Source organism: Paroedura picta, chromosome 9, assembly GCF_049243985.1.
Source record: "Paroedura picta isolate Pp20150507F chromosome 9, Ppicta_v3.0, whole genome shotgun sequence".
NCBI classification, from domain to species: domain Eukaryota; kingdom Metazoa; phylum Chordata; class Lepidosauria; order Squamata; family Gekkonidae; genus Paroedura; species Paroedura picta.
In genome coordinates, this window is record NC_135377.1 from 22,462,501 (window position 1) to 22,486,255 (window position 23,755).

Consider the following 23,755-nt stretch of genomic DNA (forward strand, 5'->3'; position numbering starts at 1 on the left):
AAAAGTTGCAGATTCAGGTAGGTAGCCGGTCTGAAGCAACAGAACAAATTCTGAGTCCAGTGATACCTTTAAAACCAATAGCATTTCATTCTGGATATAAGCTTTCTCGTGCATGCACACTTCTTCACAAGAAAGCTTATACCCAGAATTAAATTTAAAGGTACCACTGGACTAAAAGATAGCTCTTTCCATAGTCCTGTCCTGCCATCTAGCTTTCAGGAAGAACATGACAACTTTTAGGGCCAACTTCACATGTATTTTTTTTGAGCATGTACATGCAGTGCAAACACAAACGCTGCAATTTAGGAAGGACATAGGCTTGGTTTTGAAAGATGTGAAAAGGGATGGTGACTGGATGGAGTTCCCTCCTGCATGTACATGTCCTTTAAATCAGGCATTCTCAACTGCGCATTTGAAGAAGGCCAGAGACTGAAAAATGTGAGAAGGGGAGCCAAAAGGTTTTTTTTTGGGAGGGAGGCTGGTAACCGAACCCATGGAATATCCCAGGGGTCCATGGGAGCTCTGGAGGTTGTCCATGGCCTTTTCCCTCCTGCCTTAATGGACTTGGCCACAAGCAAGAGAACCGGCTACCTCGCCTATTCCCCCTCTCCCCTCCCAACCATGAGTTCTCTCGTGGTTCCTGCACCTAGAGGGGGCAGAGCCTGCACGCCTACTCCCATCTTAAACCACCTCCGGTTTCTCCACACCTCAGTACTCCTCAACCTGCCTGCTGGCATGGGTGGTGATGTCATTTCCAGTGACATGTTACTTTGGGGAGGGGAGAGCATAGCAGGGAGACACAGCCAGCTGACATCACTTCCAGGACTCTTTGAAGCCCAAAAAATTATTTCAGGGGCTACTCCAAGATCAAAAGGTTGGAAAAGGCTGCTCTAAAGTGTTACATATGTACTAATGAATTATTACAACCACTTCTACCTCTTTTTAAAAAATATATTCTGTTTAGGAAAGATCTGAACCATCATGATCCAGTTTACTGACCTGTAACCCTGGTCTGTGTCCATACAGGTGCCGCCATTAAAACATGGATTCATCTGGTAAGAGGCACAGGAGCGATGCTTCCTCTCCCGAGCTTCACAGACGCACTGGGATTTGCTTGTCACCGTCACAGAGGCCAGCAAAACACTTCCAGAAGAAATGATTGAGGGAAGAGGACTGAATTCGTTCCTACTGATGCATCCAGTGCTATGAGAGCAGTTTGCAGCCCAACACTCATCTATGCCTACTTGGCTGATGCTGATATTCAAAATGGTCTCCAGCTGTAGGTAAGATGTCATTTCAGTGACTGCTTTTTAATATAGATTTTAAGTAAGCTGAACAGTCAAGACTTCCGGACCAACAACATCAGACTGAAGACTAGAGGTGAACAAATGATCATGCAAGGCATCTTGTCTTTACTAGTCTCTGAACTTGAATGCATGCAGTTGTAAGAAGAAGAGTTGGTTTCTATATCCAGCTTTTCACTGCCTGAAGGAGGCTCAAAGCGGCTTTCAATCACCTTCCTTTCCTCTCCCCATAATAGACACCCTGTGAGATAGGTGGGTTTGGGAGAGCTCTGGCAGGACTGCTCTGTGAGAATAGCACTATCAGGGCTGTGACGGGCTCAAGGTCACTCAGCCCAAGGTCACCCCACCCAAGGTCACCCCACCCAGGTGTGGGGAATCAAACCCAGCTCACCAGATTAGAAGCTGCCAGTCCTAACCACTAAACCATCATTTAAATTCAAGCAGTGTATGTTAAACCCCTCCCCCCCGTGTCATTTTTAATAAATAAAGCAGCACCAGGAAGGGCGAAGGCTGTGCATAGTGAAGTAGTGTACAAAGAGGGTGTTTAATCATTTTCCCACTTGCTGTTTCAGGGAAGAGATTCAGTAAGCCTCTAGAGCAGGGGTAGTCAAACTGAGGCCCTCCAGATGTCCATGGACTACAATTCCCATGAGCCCCTGCCAGCATTTGCTGGCAGGGGCTCATGGGAATTGTAGTCCATGGACATCTGGAGGGCCGGCAGTTTGACTACTCCTGCTCTAGACTTTATATAAATGTCAATAAATTGTATATATACAGAATGGCTTAGTTTTGTAGCTCTGTGCATTTGTGCGTAATGTGCCACAAAGGCCATATTTTTCAAAGTATGAATGAACTGTTAGATGGGTGTTTGCTGGTTCCATATCCGGCACCAGTGACCATTTCTGCCCGAGAGAAACATGACAGCTCCTCTGGGGACATCACTTTGTAAGAACTGTGGACTACTGGAAGTGGACAGTAATTCTGAATGGGGAAAAAGGGAAGGACAAAAATGCATACCCGAGCTTTGGCGGCTGCAACATTCCCATTGAGTTTTTCTGCTTTATAATAGGACGATCCATGAGCTGCAAACCAAACGTCTACTCCTTGCGGTTCATGTGGGCTGTTCGTGACACTGAAGAGTTGGATGTTTTCAAGCTTGGCAGGTATGATTTCTGAAAAAATCTTCTTCATTTGGCTGTACATACTTTCACTGTCAGATGACTGATACACAAAGCCTTCTGCAGTAATACCTGCAACACACACATACATATATATCTAAATTTCCATTCCTTAGGCGATGAAATGGAAAGGAACAATATATGAGCATATAAGTCCTCTGCCTGGGCAACAGCTGACCAAATGCAAACACCCACTTTTGTTTTCAGGCTCCCTGCATGAAGGGTTCCCCCCTCCCCTGATATGGAAAGCCACATGCCCCCACCCAGCATTTTTGGGTGGGATTCCCAGGGCCTTCTATTATTATTTGGGTGGGATTCCCAGGGCCTTCTATTATTGTATCGGCCCATTTTGTATTTCCAGTCCTACAGCATTGTTCATTCAATGCCCTGAACTGTATGGATTACATTTCTTCCCTTTCTGAACTCTGCAATACATCTCCAGTCTCAGTGAGAAAGCTGGGCTGCTAATACACCAAATAAATAAATAAATAAATGGGATGAAATATACTAGCATGGCTGATGTTAATGGACTGGGTCTTTTACCTCTGATCCGGAGAGACCCCGCATTGTGAGCAGCTTCTTCTGTGATTTCCTTCACAACCACCTTTACGGTAGAGGTCACATCAGGCCAGATGCCGTCTGTCACCTTCACTTTTATGTTATATGTTCCTGGGGGGGTTCCTTTTTTGATACTGAGTAAGCCAGAGTTCTCACTGAGGACAAAATACCTAGGAAGAAAAAAACACATCTTCTGCTTGCAACATTCGTGTTCAATCAGATTTGTGGCTAAGACGCACAATGCCTTCGCACCCCACAGGTCACATGTGTGCAAACTGCTATTTACTACAATGCTGACCCACTGACTTTGATTTGCCCTTGCTTCTTGCTGTTCATTCCTTATCAGAACAGACCCCACGTCTGTATGTTTGCCTTAGGCCAACCAGGCAGCAACCAACCAGAAGTTCCCAATCTCGGTGTACTTTCTAAACAGTCCTCTGCTCGGCGTGTTGGCACTGCCTTGCTTGGCTTCATTCGTATGCTGCAAGGAAACAGCCACCAAACAACTCTCATCTCCCATTTAGTGGAAGTTCTCGATCCAGCTGTCTTGCCACTGATGCACATTACCCAAGTAAACGACAGCTGTCGTCATTTAAAAGTGAGTTCCATGTTTCTCTTTCAATCAACAGACCTCTTTCAGAAAACAGGCAACATCCACACTGATTTGTGATCCAAACATTTAGCTTCCTGATAGCCTAGAAAGCAGCTCATAAGAATCTGAGCATAAGCTTCCTTGTAAGAATGTGCATTAAGGTTTCTCATAGAGGGCAGATGTGAAGGCAGAAAGCATCAACATGCAGAGATGTGTATCCAGCTATCCACAGATTCTGAAAAGTAGGACTTCCTGGCTTTCCCCTCTTTTCTGTAGTGCACGGTGCTCCCTGAAGTTTCCCCTCGGGGAATAGCAGATCCTCAGAAATAGCCAAAGCAGGGCTCTGAAGTGTGCAGGGGGAAGAGGTACAGACGAGTACAGGCCAGGAGGACGCGTCCTGTACTACATTAGTCTAAGAACAGTTGCCTATTTCTGATGCTCACCTTCATCATCCATTTTTTTGGAAAATAAAACTTACTTTGGCTCTTTGCCTTCAAAGTGGTATGTCTTGTGATCCCAATCATCTTTATCTGGTGCATAAATCTGACCCAGTACTGTTGTGGGCAGCATACCTAAAATAACAGGACGAGAGCTTAACACGCATCGCCATTTTATTCTTGGGTGATGTTTGTTTCTTCAGCTAGAAGAAGGGTTGGTTCTTATATGCCGCTTTTCTCTATCTACCCAAAGGAGTCTCAAAGCAGCTTACAAGGAAAGTATGAGAGAAAATAAGGACAGAAGAAAAGCACTGCTCGATCGGACCAGTGGTCAATCCAGTTCATCATCCTTTCTCACACAGGGTTTGATCAGTTCCACTGGAAGGCCAAGAACAAGGCACAGAAGATGAGGCCATCTCCTGATGTTGCCTCTTGACTCCCAGGATTCAAAGATTTAGAGCCTCTGAATGTGGAAGTTCCCCTCAGTCATCACCACGGTTAATATTATTTATTTCTTTATTTAATTTAAAAAACAGGTTTATGGTTGAGGCCGGGGCTGATAATAGATCTATGCCCCCCCCGGGGGACTCGGGTTCCGGACCCGAAGCAAAACATCATCAGGACCTCCTCTCCACCCGCTAGTAGTGGGAGGGACGGAGGGGAAGTTGAGCTGCCGTTCTTGCCGTGCCGGTAATATTGGCAATGTTATTATTATTTTTATGGGGTTTTAATGGGGATTTGTGATATTGTTACCCACCACGAGCCGCAAGGGAGTGGCGGGATATAAATCTAATAATAATAATAATTTCTTACCTGCCGTTCCCAGCAATGCTTGCTCGTGGCAGGTTACAACGATAATATCCCACAGTCAACAATAAAACAATGAGAACAATCCCCACCTTAAAACCTTAACCTACCCCGACAGCCAACACTAAACCACATCATATCCCCAGCTCCCACTCAACAACCTCCCTTCCCTGGTGCCTCAGGGGACTTATGGAGGGGAGAGTCTGCTGTCCTGGCTGAGTTGAGGAGGGGCCTCCATTTTAATTACCTTGGCCTCAACCAAATGCCTGGTGGAAGAGTTCCATCCTGCAGGTCCTGTGGAACTGCGAAAGCTCCATCATGGCCCTTAGCTCTTCCAGGAGCTCATTCCACCAGGATGGGGCCAGGACTGAAAAGGCCATTGATAGACTTACCCTCCATGTATCTATCTAATCCCCTTTTAAATCTGTTTATTCCTGTGGCCATCGCAACATCTCTGGCACAATGTTTTAATTGCTCTCTGTGTAAATAAGTATTTTCTTTTCTCTGTTCTGAATCTAATGTCCATTAGCTTTGTGAGATGCCCTTGAGTTCTAGTATTTTGTGAGAGGGAGTAAAATTTCACTTTGTCAACTCCCTCCAACCCACGCTTAACTCCATAAATCTCTAATTTATAAAATGTATAACTTCTAATTTTATACCTCCAAGATAGGGCTGCTGACACTGTCCCCTGCGACAACCCCTTTAATCACACATTACTCTGGGGGATTCTCTGATCTTCGGGAAGCAACGTTTTGGGAAGTATAAAATGAGCTATTTGTCTCATGTGCATAGGAGCATGCTTACACCATACATGCAAGAAACACTGGATCAGTAGGAGAGTTTGGACAGGAAGTGTCTATGCATATTCAAAGTTCCATAAAGAAGGCTTACAAACTTGTTCTTTAGAACAGGGGTAGTCAACCTGTGGTCCTCCAGATGTCCATGGACTACAATTCCCATGAGCCCCTGCCAGCTCATGGGAATTGTACTCCATGGACATCTGGAGGATCACAGGTTGACTACCCCTGCTTTAGAAGAATAAAAATGTGCTCAATTCTGTGCCAGTTTAAATCCTCCACCATGAAATTCTGCTCATGGCTGTACGGCAGCCTCAGGTTAGCCCTATCAGTTCAAACACAGGTTAGCCCTATCAGTTCAAACAAGCAAGCTTCACCACCTTCCCCTTACCATTGAAACTGAAGACGTGGCATTCCATGGAGCCAGCAGCATGAGGGTGGTCATTTCGGTCTCCAATATTAACCGTCAGCGTGTTGGTTGAGCTCATGGGTGGGCTGCCACTGTCAACAATCAGAATGGGCAGGTAAAACACCTTGTGGGCTTCTCTGTCAAAGGTATGCAGTGCGGTGAGCATGGCACTACCGTTGTTGAAGTCCCGCAGGTTAAAGTAGGTCACGCTGCCCATGTCACTCAGTAAGTGAAAGGAGAAAGGAGCCCCGTTAGGCGAGCTGTCCCGGTCTTTCGCATACAACAACGTCGAAGTTTCGTTCATCGGGACAACCTGAGGAGATGGAGTGTTTTCCCAAACTACCGGGCTGTAAGGAGCATCAAACTCTGGCCCATTATCATTTATATCCAGAAGCGCCACAAGGACTGTGGCACTGCCACTCATGGCAGGCTGCCCCATATCTGTGGCAATGACCACAAGGCGGTACTGCGCCACGGCCTCATAATCTAGTGGTCCTGCCACTATCACCCAGCCATCGCTAGCCACAGAAAACTGACCTCTTGGGTCTGACTTGATTGACAGGCGATAGGAGAACCTCCCATTCAGCCCAGAATCGAGATCAACAGCAATAACCTGAACAACTTTAGTACCAATGGGAACATCTTCAGCCAGACCAGCCACCTCATAAAACTGTGGGTAAAACATAGGGGGGTGGTCATTGGAGTCCTCCACATAGATGACACAGTAGGCGATGCTGAAGAAATCCAGGTCCTCAGCTTTCACCGTCAAGTTAAACACCCGTTCGTGAGGCTTCTCAAAGTCTACCCGTTTCCGCAGCCGTATAATACCATGCGTGCTCGTTTTGTCAGACTCAATAAAGAATTTGCGGTCATCGTCTCCTCCCACAATACTGAAAGTCAGCCTGCTGTTTTCTCCTTCGTCACTATCGATGGCTGGGAGCTCAGTAACTTCAGCGTTAAGGCTTGCATCTTCGGAGACAAAGGCCGTATAAATCTTCTGCGTAAAGGCTGGAGCGTGGTCATTTATGTCCGTCACCAAGATAGTGGCAGTCCCCGTTCCAGTAAGACCCCCTCCATCTTTGGCTTCAACTACAACCAGGTATTTGCCTTGTTCCTCCCTGTCTAAGGATCCTAGCACAGTGTAAATGGTGCCAGTAACTGGATCGATTGAGAACAAATCAAGGTTAATTTCATTTCGGACATTCCGAATGATGCTATAGGTAATCACTGCATTCTTCCCAGCTCTGGGATCATCGAGGTCAACTGCTGACATTTCCATTACACTGGAGTCAGCTGGAGAATCTTCAGGGATCTGCCCCGTAAAGCAGCCCTCTGAGATGCAAAGGAAAAGAGGGGAATTGTCGTTCACATCTGTCACTTCTATGATGACATCTGTAAAGCCGGTTAGCCCCTCACCATCCTCATCTGTGGCAAGGACTAGGAAGCGCCACACAGATCTCTTTTCTCGGTCTAGCTTCTCATTTGCAATGACTTCCCCTGTGTGCTCCTCAATGCTGAACTCCTTTGGGGCACCTTGTCCATGCAGCGAATAGCGAAGAGCACCCTTATTAGCTTCTTGGTCAGGATCTATAGCAGAAACCTGAAAAGCAGCACAGAAATTATGAGTAACACTTTGCAGGATGAAGAGTGTGGGGGTAGACCTTTTATTCTATAGTGAACACAGTATCTAAGGAGTGCCACTTCCTGGGGGGCGCCACTGAGCTGCCAGTCCCCTTGCCCCCTAGTCTGCCGGCTGCGTGATTCTTTCCCCTGACACGGTGAACACACAGCACTGTGGCACCTTTAAGCAGGGCAGGCCAGGGTGCCAGCGGTGGGGCCACTTTGCCTGCTCCAGCCAGTCTAGCCTGCTTGGAAGATGGCAGCCTATGTAGGCAACTCTCCAGGTCAGTGGGGCTCTGTGGGTTGGCTGTTCCTTCCCCTTTGGGTCACTGCTTCTTTGGCTGCTCCCAGAAGGAAGGTCCCATGATGGTAGTGACGAGTTCTGCAGGATGCTTCCTAGCCAGAGCAGCTCTCCTGCCCCACTGCGTGCTTGGGAGACAGTGGGTTGGAGGGCAGATGGAGGAGGCCAGGGCTCCAGCTCCTGACAGAGCCCACCTGGGCATGTCCCCGCATCACCGAACTCTGCCCCAGTGTCATCAAGCATCACCCAGCCACCTGTCCCAGGCTCCAAATAGGTTAGGTATGTCACTGAATGGACAGCATGCAGGAGCAATAAAACCTCTTTCAGAAAGTAAAGTCAAGATCCAAAGCAGAACTACAAAACATGAAGTGTTGAGGGCCATGTATTTCCTTGATCAACAGTTCTTTCCTCCCATGCTCCGCTTTTGGTACACTTTCAGAATATTGAGTTTTCCTTAAATTTGTTAAATTAGTATGCACCTTCATTTTATAGAGAGAAAGTCCAAAACACAAGAACGAGCAAACTGTACCCCCTCCCCTTACAAGCAATGGAAGCAGATCCAAACTCTAATGTTAGAGCTCATAAGACTGATATTCAGAACAAAACAATTTTCCTTTGGGTACTTTTTTAATATGTAAATTGTCCTGAAAGTGTTAACAAATATTTATCTTTCAGAATTGTTCTTCAAGTTCAAATATAGTGGACTTCACCATAATAGGGGAGTGACTGAGAATGTTTTGCAATAAGAAAAAAATCTAATTCTCTTTATGCCAGTGTCTTTGAATAGTAACAAGGCCTCTGGGGGGAAATATTCTGGGTTTGGTAAGTTCCAAACATAAAATCAACCCAACTTTTGCTATGTAAAGAACCATTGAGTGTCCTCCAGCCTGCATGTAAACAGTCAGTTATTCAGTCTTTTACAGGAGCACATTATTTGCTGTTACATCTGAACCAAGAAACTATGGTTTGTGCTCTCCCTATATATCCTAATTCCCAACAGTGGTTTGATCACTATTTGGTTTGTAGGGAATACACAAGCCATAGTTTGCTGGATACAAAATAATGGCAAACCGTAGGTGGCTGGAAAGGTGGAAATAACTAATTAGCCAGGTATGCAAAAGGTTAAGAAGAAATACTTGATCTGAAAAAAAAACCCAGACAACCGTGGTTCCTTGTTACATCAGGACCATCCCTCCATTTGAGGATGGCAGGATACAAATAAATAAATGAAATTGTCTTACCTGTAAAACAACTACAGGGAGATTGGTAAGTTCCTCTAAGATGCTGCTGTGATATTCATTCTGAGCAAAGACTGGGGCTTCATCATTCTTATTAATTACACTGACGATAACAAGAGCGTGGTTCTCCCATTTTCCATCAGAGGCCACCAACTGAAGCTCATAGTGTTGCTCTTCTTCATAGTCTAGACCTTGAGCAACCAAGATGGCCCCAGATTCTGGTTCCACATCAAAATCTCCCCGCGCATTTCCCGAAGTAATCTGGTATCTTAGCCTGGAATTTGACCCTGAAGAGGAAACATACCAGGTTTTCACCATCCTACCTTGTTAACCATGACTACACATTGATCTAGAACAGGGGTAGTCAAACTGCGAACCTCCAGATGTCCATGGACTACAATTCCCAGGAGCCCCCTGCCAGCGAATGCTGGCAGGGGGCTCCTGGGAATTGTAGTCCATGGACATCTGGAGGGCCGCAGGTTGACTACCCCTGATCTAGAACTAGGGATGAGTAGTGTAGTGGCCAAGTTTGCAAAAGAAAAGACATTATTCACAATGGTGAAAACAAAGTCTGACTGTGAAGAACTCCAAGAAGATCTCCACAAAGTGGGTGGGTGGGCAGGCAACAGTGTGGCTAATTACGTTCAGTGTTGGTAAGTGTAAGGTGATGCAGCTTGGGACAAAAAAAAATCCCAACTTCAAGTCCAGGCTAATGAAGTCTGAATTTGTTGAAACTGAGAGTGGAAAAGATCTTGGGGTCATAGTGGGTAGCTCAATGAGAGTGCCAACGAAGTGTGCTGCGGTGGTGATAAAGACAAACTCTATGTTAGGGATTATTAGGGAAGGAATTGAAAATAAAACCGCTAATGTTATAATGTCCCTGTATAGGCTAGATATCAGGAAAAAAATTTTCACAGTCAGAGTAGTTCTGAGCAGTGGAATAGGCTGCCTAAGGAGGTGGTGAGCTCCCCCTCACTGGCAGTCTTCAAGCAAAGGTTGGATACACACTTTTCTTGGATGCTTTAGGATGCTTAGGGCTGATCCTGCGTTGAGCAGGGGGTTGGACTAGATGGCCTGAATGGCCCCTTCCAACTCTATGATTCTATGATTCCATGATTCTATAGATCTATGGTGCAGCCTCTTTTGGCATACAGCGCACAGTTCTGGTCAATGTATTTCAAAAAGGACATTGTAGAGCTAGACAAAGTACAGGACAATCAAGATAATTAGGGGCTTGAAGCAGCTTCTCTATGAGGAAAGAAGACTCTGAGGCTTCTCAGTATAGGAAAGAGATGATTAAGGAGGGACATAATAGAGGTTCATCAAATTATGCATGGGGTGGAGAGAGTTGACAAAGAGAATTTTTGCTCCCTGTCCCAAAATACTAGAACTGGAGGGCATCCAATGAAGCTGATAGGTAGTAGATTCAGGACAGAATGTGGAGTTCGTGGACAGAGGATGTAAAGATGGCCGCAGGAATAAACAGATTTAAAAGGGGACAAGATCAGTTCATGGAGGATGGGTCTAGTTAATGGGTACCAGCCATGGTGACCAAGGGGAACCTCCACATTCAGAGCCAGCCAGCCTCTGAATCCCAGAGCCAGGAGGCAACATTAGGAGAAAATCTCAGTCTCTATGCATTGTTGTTGGCCCTCCAGAGGAACTGGTTGGCCACTCTGTGAAAAATAGAAGAAGAGTTGGTTCTTATATGACACTTTTGTCTACTAGAAGGAGTCTTAAAGCATCTTACATTCGCCTTCCCTTTCCCCACAATAAACACCCTGTGAAGTAGGTGAGTCTGAGAAAGTCCTGATATTACTCCTAGTCAGAACGGCTTTATCAGTGCTGTGATGAGCCCAAAGTCACCTAGTTGGTTGTATGTGGGGGAGTAGGGAATCAAACCTAGCTTGCCAGATTAGAAGTGGGCACTCCTAAGCTCTACACCAAGTTGGCTTTTATATTATGATTAAATTATTAAATATAAATGAATAAAAACAATTGTTGCACAGGGGGAGAACTGAACAAGGTACTAATGTATATGATATACTTCACAAAAATAACTTCTACGTCAACTATAAAGATAGATTCAGGTGGGTAGCCATGTTGATCTGAAGTACCAGAACAAAATTTGAGTCCAAAGGCACCTTTAAGGCCAACAAAGTTTTATTCAAGGTTGTCTGAGGAAGTGTGCATGCACACGGACACTCACACCTTGAATAAAACCTTGTTGGCCTTTGGACTTCTAGGTCAACTGCATTATACTTCAAAGTCTTCTTTCAGTTATAAAACTGAAGGGCTTTATTAGCTTATAAAGAGGTGCTTCTGCCAAGACTGCACAATGCACAAAGAACTGCATGTTCATACCTTCATCTTTATCATTTGCTGTGGCTGTCAAAACAACATACCCAACATCCTTGTCTTCGTCGACGTTAATTTCATACACTGAATGTGGGAAGGCAGGAGCGTTGTCATTTATGTCACTAATAAAAACCCGCACATATGCTGTATCTGAAAGAAGTAACCATAAATTATTTCATTCAATGGCTTTTGAACATGACCACCTCCCTACATAGTTCTGAGGCTTTTTTGATACAAGGATGTTCTTTATTACCAGTGGGACTGAGGACTTGAAGTGCTCACCCAGTATGGCCTTGCTTCCCAGCATCTCGAGAGGCTTTGCCAAGACTGGTGTAGTAAACAGAAGTACAACCCCGTCCGCCTGGGAACTTGTCATTAATGTCAGTTCTTTGAAAAGTGTACAAATATTTATTCTGAAAATTCAAGCCAATACTTAGATAGCTAGCACTGATCCAGAAGACTCTTCCCTTTATTTGTTCATAGCTGGTCAAACGTTTATCTGCTTTTCATCTCCATCCCATGGTTTTTAAACCCCTTGAGGTTACCTGTGTTGGGCTGCCTATAGATACCAGGCCTGGCGGAGTCAGAAGAATCACAAGACTGGACTTCAATCAAATATGATCCTCTCTTCTCTCTATCAAATGATGCCTTGGTGGAAATGATTCCCACCTTGCGGTCAATAGAGAAGTACTGGTAATCATCAGCAGGGTCCTTCAGTATTACATAGTGTACCTGTGGTTGAAGAATATTCCAAGTAAGGTATGTTGTTTTACAATCCTTACTTCATGCACATTCACAGCAGCCCAAAGACAGGTCAGCATTACTGCCCCCTTTTCACAGATGGGGACTCAAGGAAAGAAAGACTAGCCATTGGGGCTCACAGCTATGCATGCAGTATCCGAGATAAACTGAACAGCAGCAAGTGGTCTGTTTAGCCTAGAGAGGAGACAACTGAGAGGGGATCTGATAACCATCTTCAAGTATTTAAAAGGTGGCATATGGAGGATGAAGCAGAGTTGTTCTCTCTTGCCCCAGAGGGACAGATCAGAACAAATGGGATAAAATTAATTCTAAAGAAATTCCATCTAAACATCCGGAAGAAGTTCCTGACAGAGCAGTTTTTCGGTGGAACAGGCTTCCTCGGGAGGTGGTGGGTTCTCTATCTTTGGAAATTTTTAAACAGAGGCTGGATAGCCATCTGACGGAGAGGCTGATTCTGTGAAGGCAAAGGGGTGGCAGGTTACAGTAGATGAGCGATTGGGATGTGAGTGTCCTGCATAGTGCAGGGGGTTGGACTAGATGACCCATGAGGGCCCTTCCAACTCTATTATTCTATGATTCTAAGTGCCGTTAGCTTTGCATATTCTACTCACTTAAAGTTTTGTTTTTTTCAAAAGGGAGACAAACCTCTCCATGGAGTCCAGAGTCCAGATCAGTAGCTACAACCTGCACAACAGAGCTGCCAACAACTGCCCCTTCAGGTACAGAAGCTTCGTAGGTAGTAGATGTGAAGAATGGAACGTTATCATTTACATCTGCAGAACAAAAGGGCATACTGAGTCATCTTAACTTCAAATTTTAGTGTTAGTATTAATATTTTGCCATCAAGTTACCCTCTACTTATGGTGACCCCATAGGGATTTAAGACAACAGAGGTAGTTTACCATTGCCTGCCACTGTGTCACAAGCCTGGACCTCTTTGGTAGTCTCCCATCCAAGGACCAACCAGGACTGACCCTGCATAGTTTCCACCATCTGACCAGATCAGGCTAGTCAAGTCAGCTCGTAGCTTCAAATTTTAATCTAACATGGCAATGTTTGGGTGTTGCTGAGAGATTCTTTGCCACCAAGTCACAGCTGACTTATAGAGACCCTGTGGGGTTTTCAAGGCAAGAGATGTTCAGAGATGGTTTGCCATTGGCTGCCTCCACGTCACTGCCCTGGTATTCCATGATGTGGTCTCCCTTTCAAAGTCACAGTCTCCCAGGGCTGACTGTGCTTAGCTTCTGAGTCGTGATGAGATCAGACTAACCTGAGCTATCCAGATCAGGGTAGCAATGTTTTACTAGTAGTATATTATTTCCACATGGGTGGAAATGTTATTCATTCCCCCTTGCTGTTAACATTTGTGAAGCTTCTTTCATGACTGCTAATGCATACTTGCACAACAAGACTTTTCTTGTAGCTAACCACTTTCCACCATGTGTAAACACACCCACTAGGTTTAAGGCACAACCAATGGCTCTTGTGAGACCTTAAAGAACAACGTTTCCAGAGAAAAGCTTTTGTGAGTCAAAGCTCACTTGGTCAGAGATAAAGAAGTGTCGAAACACAGGCCAGAATTCGGAGGGATTAAGCAGGAGTCCATACTACCAATATATAAAACGTTACACGTGCAGAGGAATTTTTTTTTACTCTAAAAGGAGGGGGAAGATTATCAAGATTTTGGGTATGCTACAATTATGTGTGGAAAATAAATTTATTTAAAAATATACTCCAGGCTTTTTCATTTAAACACAAAACTAATATTTTGAAATTATATCACTAGATACATTTGGGTAGTTTAAAGTTGGGTCAAATGCAATCCAGTTTGTTTTTTATACATTTCTGTAATTCCCCAGTAAATAAATACCTACAGCCAGTAACAAACTGTTCACTGAGAAGGTAACTCACCTGTTATATTAATACAAACAGTGATGAAAGATGCTAGAGGAATCATAGCTACATTTTGAGCCTTAATTCTTAGTGTGAAAAACCTGGTGGCCTCGAAGTCCAGAGGTTCAGCAACCAGAAGTGAAGCAGACCCATCTGCTCTATTCGGCTTGAGGTAGAAACGAACAGGCATGTTGGTCTCTGGAACCTGACCCTCCTCAAGGCTATACGTAATCCTTGGATCACCAACAGGGGATGTAGCTTTGACAGTCTAGAAACAGAAAGGCAAGAGTTATAAAAAGGCATGTTTAAGTCACGCACCCTCTCCCTGCATGGAAGATTCCTAGGGACAGGACTGCACATGGTCTATAAAATGATCTCCTCATAAAAGCCATAGGGCAAGTTCTCCATTGGAGTTCTGAAAGTAAGCTGAAGGTAAACCCTTGTCAACCAGCCCCCTGGAAGTAACATCAACTCTTTCTAAACTGACTTTTGTGAATGGTACTACATCTATGTGCTTTGCGCATTCATTTCTTATTGCTTTTATGATTATATTCTGTTGTAATCAACTACAACGTGGAAAAACAGGTGGTTGTGAATAAACGTGTTGTGGTTAGTTGTGAAGTCATGTCTGACCTTCGTGACCCCATGGACAATGATCCTCCAGGCCTTCCTGTCCTCTGCCATAAAGGTACTAACTGAAAAAAGAGAGAACCTATCCCAGGCTATCAAAATCAGATATACAATATTTATACAATACTCCTTCATAAAATATTAAATCCAAAATCAAATTATGCCTTGTCTCTATTTTAATAATTACTGAAGCAACCAGAACGGACTCTAGATTTGTGCCGTTTTCAATGTTGAACTTTCATCAGTGGTTGTTTCCTCCTATGATGTGTAACTTATCCTAACAAGTTCCCAATATTTCAATATTCATCCAACCCAAAGTTGTAGTATAAACTCTACTGATATAACATCAGCCTTCAGCTCGCAGAGTCTGTTCTGGTTGCTTCAGTAATTATTAAAATAGAGACAAGACATAATTTGATGTTGGATTTAATATTTTATTAAGGAGTATTGTATAAATATTATACTGTATATCTGATTTTGATTTTGATATTATGTTGTAGGCAATATTGTTAGTAGTATTGCTGCAATACACTGAGTGTTTTTGTGTTTGTAACCCAATTAATATAGAGTCTATGCACTGAAGTTTAGAATCTCCTCTTTGCAAATATAACCTAGATGAGTTTCATGGAATAGTTAGGAAGAAAAGACTTAAACAGATACTAGACCAGTTGGATAACTGATAGGTAAAATGCAAAGTGATTGACATCGTTCAGACAAATATATATGCATGGCAGTAATCTTTTACATAACAAACCTAAATATGGACAAGAGAAACATCTACAGATAAGGGTCGTCTTTATGATGCTATTTTATGAATGCCCCCAAATGATCAAGTTGTACACATAGTTAAGGAGAAGATCTCATTTTAGAATTCTCCAACAGGAACTTACACAGATCAGTTAGAATAATGCATCGAAAAGCCAACCTTTATAAAATAAAAACAACCACATCATAAGTTGGTGACAAAACTACTGCCTCAGGAGAACAGTTTCCATGTCTGTCAAGCATACAAATGTACTGCATTAATAGACATACAAGTGAGTTGTTTCAGGTTGAACCCATGCACTGCAAGCCCAAAAGGTGCAAATAGAAGAAGATGGTTGCTTCTTACTACTTGACCGAGCCGATTGTAAGTGGCTTACAATCACTTTGCCGCCTTCCTTTCCCCACAACAGACACCCTGTGAGGTAGGAGAGGCTGAGAGAGCTGTGAGAGAACTATGATTAGCCCAAGGTCACCCAGCTGGCCATAAGTGGAGGAGTCAGGAATCAAACCTAGTTCTCCAGATTAGAGGACATTGCTCTTAAACACTACATCAAGCTGGTTCTCTATTATCACAATACATATATCCAGCTCCAGAAACTTAAAATCTTGAGGCACAAATTTCCCCCCCATAACATATTGATTTAAGCACTCAATTAGAGCAAGGAGAAGATCTTCCAACCTGTCAAAATTACAGGGATTTTTTGGGGGGAGGAGGGGGCAGTTCGTTCAATATTTCCCTGCAATTAACTGCTCAGCTTGTCTGGCAGCAAAAGAGCACACCTACAGCATATGCAATGACATCCATGTTTTTACACCTATGGAAAGACACATGGAAAAGGTAGAGAATAGTCCAGGATAATTAATCCCCAGGTGAATATTCACAAGGTATTACAAATCGAAACATACCACTATTTGGGTATCACGAACAGTATTCTCTGGGATTGTTACCCAGTATGCACTTTTCTCCCACTGCGGCAACTGGTTAAGCACATTAATGACAGTGACAGACAGCTCTGCGCTGCTGCTCCGATTCCCTCCATCCGTGGCTGTGATGTATCTATTTATCTGGAAGGTCTGGAAAAGAAATTAGCCATAGTCATCCTCTCACAACCTGAACAGGACTTTGTGAGAACAGATTGCAAAAGCAGACGAGACAGACCAAGAGCAGCCAAAAGCTGGAATGTACCTCGGAGAGCGAGTGATTCACATATATCCAGCCAGTGGTGGGATTAATTTGGAAATACTCAGGCTCCTGTTGTAACATGGAGTACATGATGGCAGCATTTACCCCTTGGTCATCGTCATGAGCTGCCACACAGAGAAAGCTTGTTCCCACTGGAGTGTCTTCACGAAGGAAGTCTAGGCAAGTACACAGATTGTTCTCAGCAAACATAGTATTATGGGAGTCCAGTAGCACCTTTAAGACCAACAAAGATTTATTCAAGGTGTGAGCTTTCGAGTCCAAGCACTCTTTGTCAGACTATGAACTCTTTACATGACAAAGAGTGCTTGCACTCAAAAGCTCACTCCCTGAATCAATCTTTGTTGGTCTTAAAGGTGCTACTGGACTCTGATTTTATTGTGCTACTTCAGACCAACACGGCTACTCATTTGAATCTTTCACAGTCAGAATATACCAACAGGCCATGGCTACTCACATTGGTAGTGGCTGCTTGCAAACTTTGGATCGTTGTCATTCACGTCAGCAATGGAAACAGTGATTTGACACACACCGATCAATGGATCTTGAGCTTGATCAGTGGCTGTCACAGAGAGAGTAATCTCCTTCTGTTTCTCGCGATCAAAGCTACGAGTTGTAGTGATAACCCCTAAACAAAAACACTTTTTATGTCAGAAGGCAGCAGAACCTTCTTCGATTTTCACCACCCTTTTCACAAACCAAATATACTGATCCCCTCGTACCATATCATTTCAGTTTACTAAAATCTTCTCCATTGCAAACTTATAGCAACAAAAAAAGGGGCTCCTTTCCCCTTTCGCTCCTCAGTTTGTTTTCCTCCTGTGTCTTAATACTTTAGAAGCAGACAAGAGCTTATGGAAGTTCTCAGACTTCAGGCATTTTAGAAGCTGACCTCTCCTCTTAATGATAAATATATAATTGCCACAAAATATAGAAGGTGTGGCAGGCATCTGATAAAAACACCCCAGGAAGAGCAGTTGGCTTGAAATGAAGAGCTTCTATTAACTTTCTATTGTCCTCAGTCCCCCTACCCATAACTGCCGGTTGGAGATATAACTATTAACCCTTTCTGATTCAGTATGGCTACTCTAAGAAACAAATTGCTGGTCTAGATCAATGAAGTGTGACTGCTTCTACCTGAAACAGGATCAATACTGAAACCTGGTGAAACTCCATCTCTGTACATGAGGCCATATTTCACCTCCCCATTCAATCCCAGGTCTTCATCAAAGGCCTCTACCTGGAGGACGTAGGTGCCTGGGGACTGATTTTCCAACACCCAGGCATTGTCACTGTAGGAAGCACACTGCAAGAGAAATAATTATCTAATTACAAGGAACAGCCACAGAATCAACCAACTGATGTTCATATCCATGCATTAGAAGGCAACCCTAGGAAGAGTCATATCTTTCTATGTCCACTGTTGGGCTCCAAACTATTCACAATGAAAAAAATAGGATAAAGACTTCAAAGTAATACAGTTGGGGGGAACGTTACTGCTTTCCCTAAAGACCCACTTGAGACTGACCAAAGCTATGTGACTTCACATGTCCACCCCAGGAACACCACTATATCCCCTATCAACCAATCAAAATACTATGAACAATTTTACTGCAAGCAAGAAACTTTATGGTCTGCCACCTTACCTCCCTGAAAACAGGCTTGATGTTGTTAGCATCGTTAATTCCTACAACCACCTCTGCAAAGCTGCTGAGAGATCTTGGGCCCCCAGAGGAATTGTCATCTCTAGCCGAGATATTCAGAACGTATTGTGGGCCTTTCAGTTTGGGTGGAGGGTTTTTGCGGAGCCTAAGGATCCCTGGATTTTGGAGGGGAGGAAAAGTGAAATCAATAACCCTGCACACACATAAAAGGCACATTGGAACATACGGAAATGTGACTAAAGTATTGTCAGGAGAGGCTTGATGCACTACTTTATGTAAGGCTAGAAATTATACAATGCCACTCAATAAAAAGGTACAATTGGATTTTTTTATGTGGAGGCAGGAGCTGCAAGGTGAATAGAAAGTGTGGGATATCACTGCAAGGTTCTTATGACTTGACATTTAGGGCATAATCACATGAGTGTGGGGTCACTGATATGTGATTGTAAATCAGCCCTACATGGCCAAGGACTGCATACGAGTCTTAGGAGGCAATAGTGCTGATAGCTTTTCATCATAACTAGTCAGCCACTATATGAAACCTGATGCTGGACTAGACCAGGGGTAGTCAACCTGTGGTCCTCCAGATGTCCATGGACTACAATTCCCATGAGTCCCTGCCAGCAAATGCTAGCAGGGGCTCATGGGAATTGTAGTCCATGGACATCTGGAGGACCACAGGTTGACTACCCCTGGACTAGACCACTGGTTCCTCTCTTCTTAGGTTCCTCTCCCCATCTGTGGGGATCTTTTTCACCCTGCGCTCTCCACACAAGCATGGCTGCCCTTTATGACCAGGATGGGCACAATGGAGCCTTAGTTAGCCTGGAATTGGAGAAGAAACAGCTCAGTGACTGATAGTTTTCCATTTCCCCAAAACACAAGGCCTTTTTGTTGCCCCTGCTGATCTCTGGTAGCTTACACAGCTGTAAGGGACAAATTTGGTTCTTGTGATTAATGCAGTAGTATCTTGGGAGGAAGAGCCTACTAAGGGAAGAGGAGCCCACTTTCCTGGTTACATGCTCTATGACTAAGCCAGAAACAATGTAGGCAACCATACAATTTTTAGGAATCCTAGGAAGAGTGATTTGGGGAGGCTGAGACCAAAAAGGTTTCCCTTTCAGAACAGCCACAAGAGAACAAAAAAGCTATGCACTCAAAGAACAAAACAACATTCCCATGATATGCAAAATGTGTGAAGCTGCAAAATTTTCATGTACAATGAGCAGAGGAAGAGGCCTACCTCTATGGCCCTCTAATTCAAAATTGCCTTCTTCATTACCCCCAGTAATTAAGTATAATACTCCATCTCCATCGGGGTCCTTTGCATGGATGGTGGCCACTAAAGTCCCAGGGCCTGCATCTTCCGAGAGGAAAGTTCTGTAACTGATGCAGAAATCAAGAATTGTGGAACATTTACTAACATGGTCAACAATACCCCGTGAATCAATGTTACAAAGGTAACTTTATTTAGTATTGTGAAATTGATGATTCCCCTTTTCCAACTTTCTGTTTATCTTTCTCAACTCACTCTAACACACACATAATTTTGGAAAAGGGGAAGAAGAGTTGGTTCTTACATGCCGCTTTTCTTTACTCAAAGGAGCCTCAAAGCGACTTACAATCACCTTTCCTCGCAACAGGCACCCTGTGAGGGAGGTTAGGCTGAGAGAGCCCTGATATTACTGCTTGATCAGAACAGCTCTAACAGTGCTGCAGTGAGCCCAAGGTCGCCCAGTTGGCTGCATGTGGAGGAGGAATGAGGACGCAAACCCAACTCGCCAGATTAGAAGTCCACACTCCTAACCACTACACCAAGTTGGCTCTCCCCCAACTGACTGGACTGTAGTTTCCTGGTTACCCTCTGGATGCCTTTTAAAAAACTGGTGCCATATTTGCTACTCTCCAGTCTCCTGATACAGCAGCTAGAATTAGGTTCTATATACAAGTAAGTAGATCAATCATCTCACGAGTAAGTAGATCAGCCATCAGGACCTGAAGAGGTATTAATTTCCCCGTTAGGTCTAGACTTTCATCTCTGGTCACCTCAGTTTGGCTCAATGCTGGCAGGGGCTCATGGGGATTGTAGTCCATGGACATCTGGAGGGCCACAGTTTGCCTACCCCTGGTCTACACAAAAGAGAAAGGTCTGCTTACACAGCCTGGGAGAAGACTGGGGCTTCATCATTCACATTTGCCATGCGAATGCGCACCGAGGCAGTGCCCGTTCGAGGAGGATGCCCTTTGTCTACAGCAATGACCACAAATTCATACATGTGGTTTTCTCGTTCAAAGTTCAGTCGTTGGCTGGAATTGATGAGACCCTCAGGAGTGATAGAAAAATCCATGCTCTGAACAAAATAGAGAACTTCTGCATTGGATCCAGCGTCACAGTCAGTTGCAAGAACTAGAGCCAGGAACATTTGGAAACAGAAAATAATTAAGAGAGATTGGCTGGACCTCCATATTGCATGTACAAGGCTAGTCAACCCTCATTAAACGCAGGTGGCATTAACCTATAAAGAACGATCAAGACTGACTTTTCTGCAGCAGTTATTTGGAAGAGGCCTCACTGCATTTCATTCAAACTCATTTCTTTCCAATACAGTGTGGAAATAACACAGTTGCACAATCAGTTTCTGCACTGCCTGGTCAGCATCTCGAGTAGCAACAGAATTGCCTTCTCTCTGACCCCCCCAAAGCAGCCTTGCAAGTCTTGTTTCAGTCTTTAAAAATACACAAATAAATGACCATTTGATGTTAAAAGTTATAAAGAGGAGTGGACAGTTAGAGAGAAGCACAGGGAAGAAGAGACAGGTAGGATCTGCTTTGTGTGAAAGCCATTTTGTATGTGCCCACAAGCTCCAAAAAGGCTGGGGATCCCTGGTTTAGAGTCACTTTGATATGAGTTCAGGTGTATTGTATCTGTGTAAACTTCACAAGGCACCTATTTTTTATTGTTACCACCTCTAGTAGTTTTGACTCCATACAGGTTTGTCTTTGCCCGCTTCCAAGAAACAGAACTAAGCAGGATGTTCTATATCTACCTTGCAATAAAGATGTGCCCACAGGGATTGATTCAAGAATATTTTCTCGAGTGTAAATAGATTGCTGGAATTCTGGAGAGCAGTCATTTTCATCTGTGATGTGAACTATGACCTGCAGGGCAATGAGAGAGAGAGAGAGATGGAGACTGAAAAGAAAACCCAAAGCAAAATACACCATACGATACACCATAATAACAGAAAATGAAAGGGCCATGCTTGTCTTCCAGCACTTGACACATGTACATTGATTGAAGGCCCATATTCAGCCGGTGCTGAGGCAGCTGCATTGGTTGCCAATTGCATCCCTGATCAAGTTAAAGGTTTGGTACTAACCTTCAAAGCCACCTATGGTCTGGGCCCCATATATCTGAGAGACTGCCAGCCTCCCCATGCCCCCCACAGGGCCTTGTGCTCTGCAGTTGCAAATCTTTTGGTGGTCCCCGGCCCACAAGAAGTAACCCTGGCCTTGACCAGGGTCAGAGCCTTTCCAGTCCTGGCCCCAACCTGGTGGAATGAGCTCCCAGAAGAGCTTAAGGGGGATTATTTTATTGTGGAGTTGTAAACCCCCCGCAAGCCAGCATGCTTGGAATGGGTAAGAAAATTAAAGAGAAAAGTAGTTAGTTTGAGAAGTGTAATCTGTGGATACCACATCTGTCCTCCCAGGCAAAGAAACCTCTTTCTACCACCACCCCAGCCTTTGTCTTCTACCCTCACATCATCCTGCCACGGACAGGATGCTTACAAGAGAGAGGAGGATGGTGTAAAAGCATCCTCATCCTTCTTTGAACAGATTGGATGATGCCTTTCTAGCCTCCAGTTGTTCTCTCTCTATCAGAACTTAAGTCTGTTTCAGGGCCACAGAAGGGGACATGAGATTCACCATCAAACTCTTTCCAAGAACAGCTTAACTCCAACGGGGTCAGACTTTGATGCAAACAAGGAAGAGCCTGTGTTCAAGTCTATTTCCAGTCTGATTCAATTTCACCCCCTTTGTTCAAATCTAACAGGATCCAATTCTTCTGCCTTAATCTAAAGTCTGGTAATGGTTACATAGCCAAGGACGATCCATCTGGTCCGTTGGCTGCTTATTTAGCCCTCCATTCATAGGAAACTGTAAATTCTGTCCATGTTATTCGGTTTCAAACAGATTCAAGTGGGTGGCCGTGTTGGTCTGAAGTAGCACAACAACATTTGAGTCCAACGGCACCCTTAAGATCAACAAAGGTTTATTCAAGGCGTGAGCTGTCATATGCATGCACACTCCCTCAGTCAATGGAACAGGGGTCAGAAGAGTAGTAATAGAAGTACAAAGGAAATTAGTCGCAAATTGGTATCCCCGTGCCATTGTCTGAGGAAGTCTGCATGCACACGAAAGCTCACGCCTTGAATAAATCTTTGTTGGTCTTAAAGGTGCCATTGGACTCAAATTTTGTTAAGTTTCCAATAGGGCAAATAATGATTCCTGGATCTATTTTGTGTTGGGAAAACAGCATGGATGAAAGGCTGACACCTGTACTCCCCACTGCCACCCTGATCCAAATCAGTTGGAGAATCAGTTCCCAGCTCCTGACACTGGATTGATGGTAATGAGAGCTGGATCCGGAGAACTGGGAGCCAACGCGAGAAAAAAGGCATTTCTATAATTTGGCCCATTATCACTAAGCACAGAATGGAAAATCTTCACCCTACCTCTGTGACACTGCTGAGCAAGCATTCTGCTTCCACTGCTTTCACTAAAAAATGGTAGAGGTGATGCTCGTTCTCGTAGTCCACCACGCGAGTCAGACTTAGCTTTCCAGTCCCTTGTTCCATCCTGAATAGACCACTAGGATTCGTCAGCAGAGCGTAGGAGAGAGGCCGATTCTGGAAAGAAATTGCCTCGACAACAGCCACTCTGTAAAGGCAAGATGAGCCACAAACTATTGGTTATTTTGAGGCAGGAATAAAAAAAATAAGGGATATGAACCAGGCTGAATGATCCATGTACCAGTCATAGATTTCATCCCACAATTCTTCCTTTATATTTTTGGAATTTGCATTTAACATTACCCTTGAAATGAGACTTCACCCATTCAATGGTCAGATAAGGACCTTTGAGATGTTATTTTATTCTGCAGCCAATGCAGTTTTCCCGTGGTATGAACAGCTCTCTGTCAGAATTATTATATTTCTTCAGGCTTAAGTAGCTTCTCCT

General features: G+C 44.1%; 1 protein-coding gene across 5 annotated transcripts in view; it reads right to left on the reverse strand.

Annotated features, from left to right (window-relative positions):
* Window positions 1-23,755, reverse strand: part of LOC143844575 (neural-cadherin-like) — a 50,164-nt gene that overhangs the window by 16,223 nt on the left and 10,186 nt on the right. For all 5 annotated transcript variants that reach the window (XR_013234043.1, XM_077351864.1, XM_077351863.1 and 2 more), the window contains exons 4-22: window positions 23,251-23,455; window positions 21,562-21,673; window positions 20,672-20,921; window positions 19,758-19,900; window positions 18,497-18,669; window positions 17,988-18,156; window positions 17,308-17,478; window positions 16,836-17,008; window positions 16,556-16,723; window positions 14,273-14,522; window positions 13,007-13,134; window positions 12,145-12,331; window positions 11,606-11,749; window positions 9,245-9,528; window positions 6,065-7,682; window positions 4,111-4,204; window positions 3,026-3,210; window positions 2,322-2,554; window positions 1,000-1,277 (exon numbers count right to left, since the gene is read on the reverse strand). Coding sequence is in view for 4 of the 5 variants with exons in the window: in XM_077351864.1 (XP_077207979.1) it covers window positions 1,000-1,277; window positions 2,322-2,554; window positions 3,026-3,210; window positions 4,111-4,204; window positions 6,065-7,682; window positions 9,245-9,528; window positions 11,606-11,749; window positions 12,145-12,331; window positions 13,007-13,134; window positions 14,273-14,522; window positions 16,556-16,723; window positions 16,836-17,008; window positions 17,308-17,478; window positions 17,988-18,156; window positions 18,497-18,669; window positions 19,758-19,900; window positions 20,672-20,921; window positions 21,562-21,673; window positions 23,251-23,455 (4,965 nt within the window). In the remaining variant the exon portion in view is untranslated. The remainder of the gene's footprint in view (window positions 1-999; window positions 1,278-2,321; window positions 2,555-3,025; window positions 3,211-4,110; window positions 4,205-6,064; window positions 7,683-9,244; window positions 9,529-11,605; window positions 11,750-12,144; window positions 12,332-13,006; window positions 13,135-14,272; window positions 14,523-16,555; window positions 16,724-16,835; window positions 17,009-17,307; window positions 17,479-17,987; window positions 18,157-18,496; window positions 18,670-19,757; window positions 19,901-20,671; window positions 20,922-21,561; window positions 21,674-23,250; window positions 23,456-23,755) is intronic.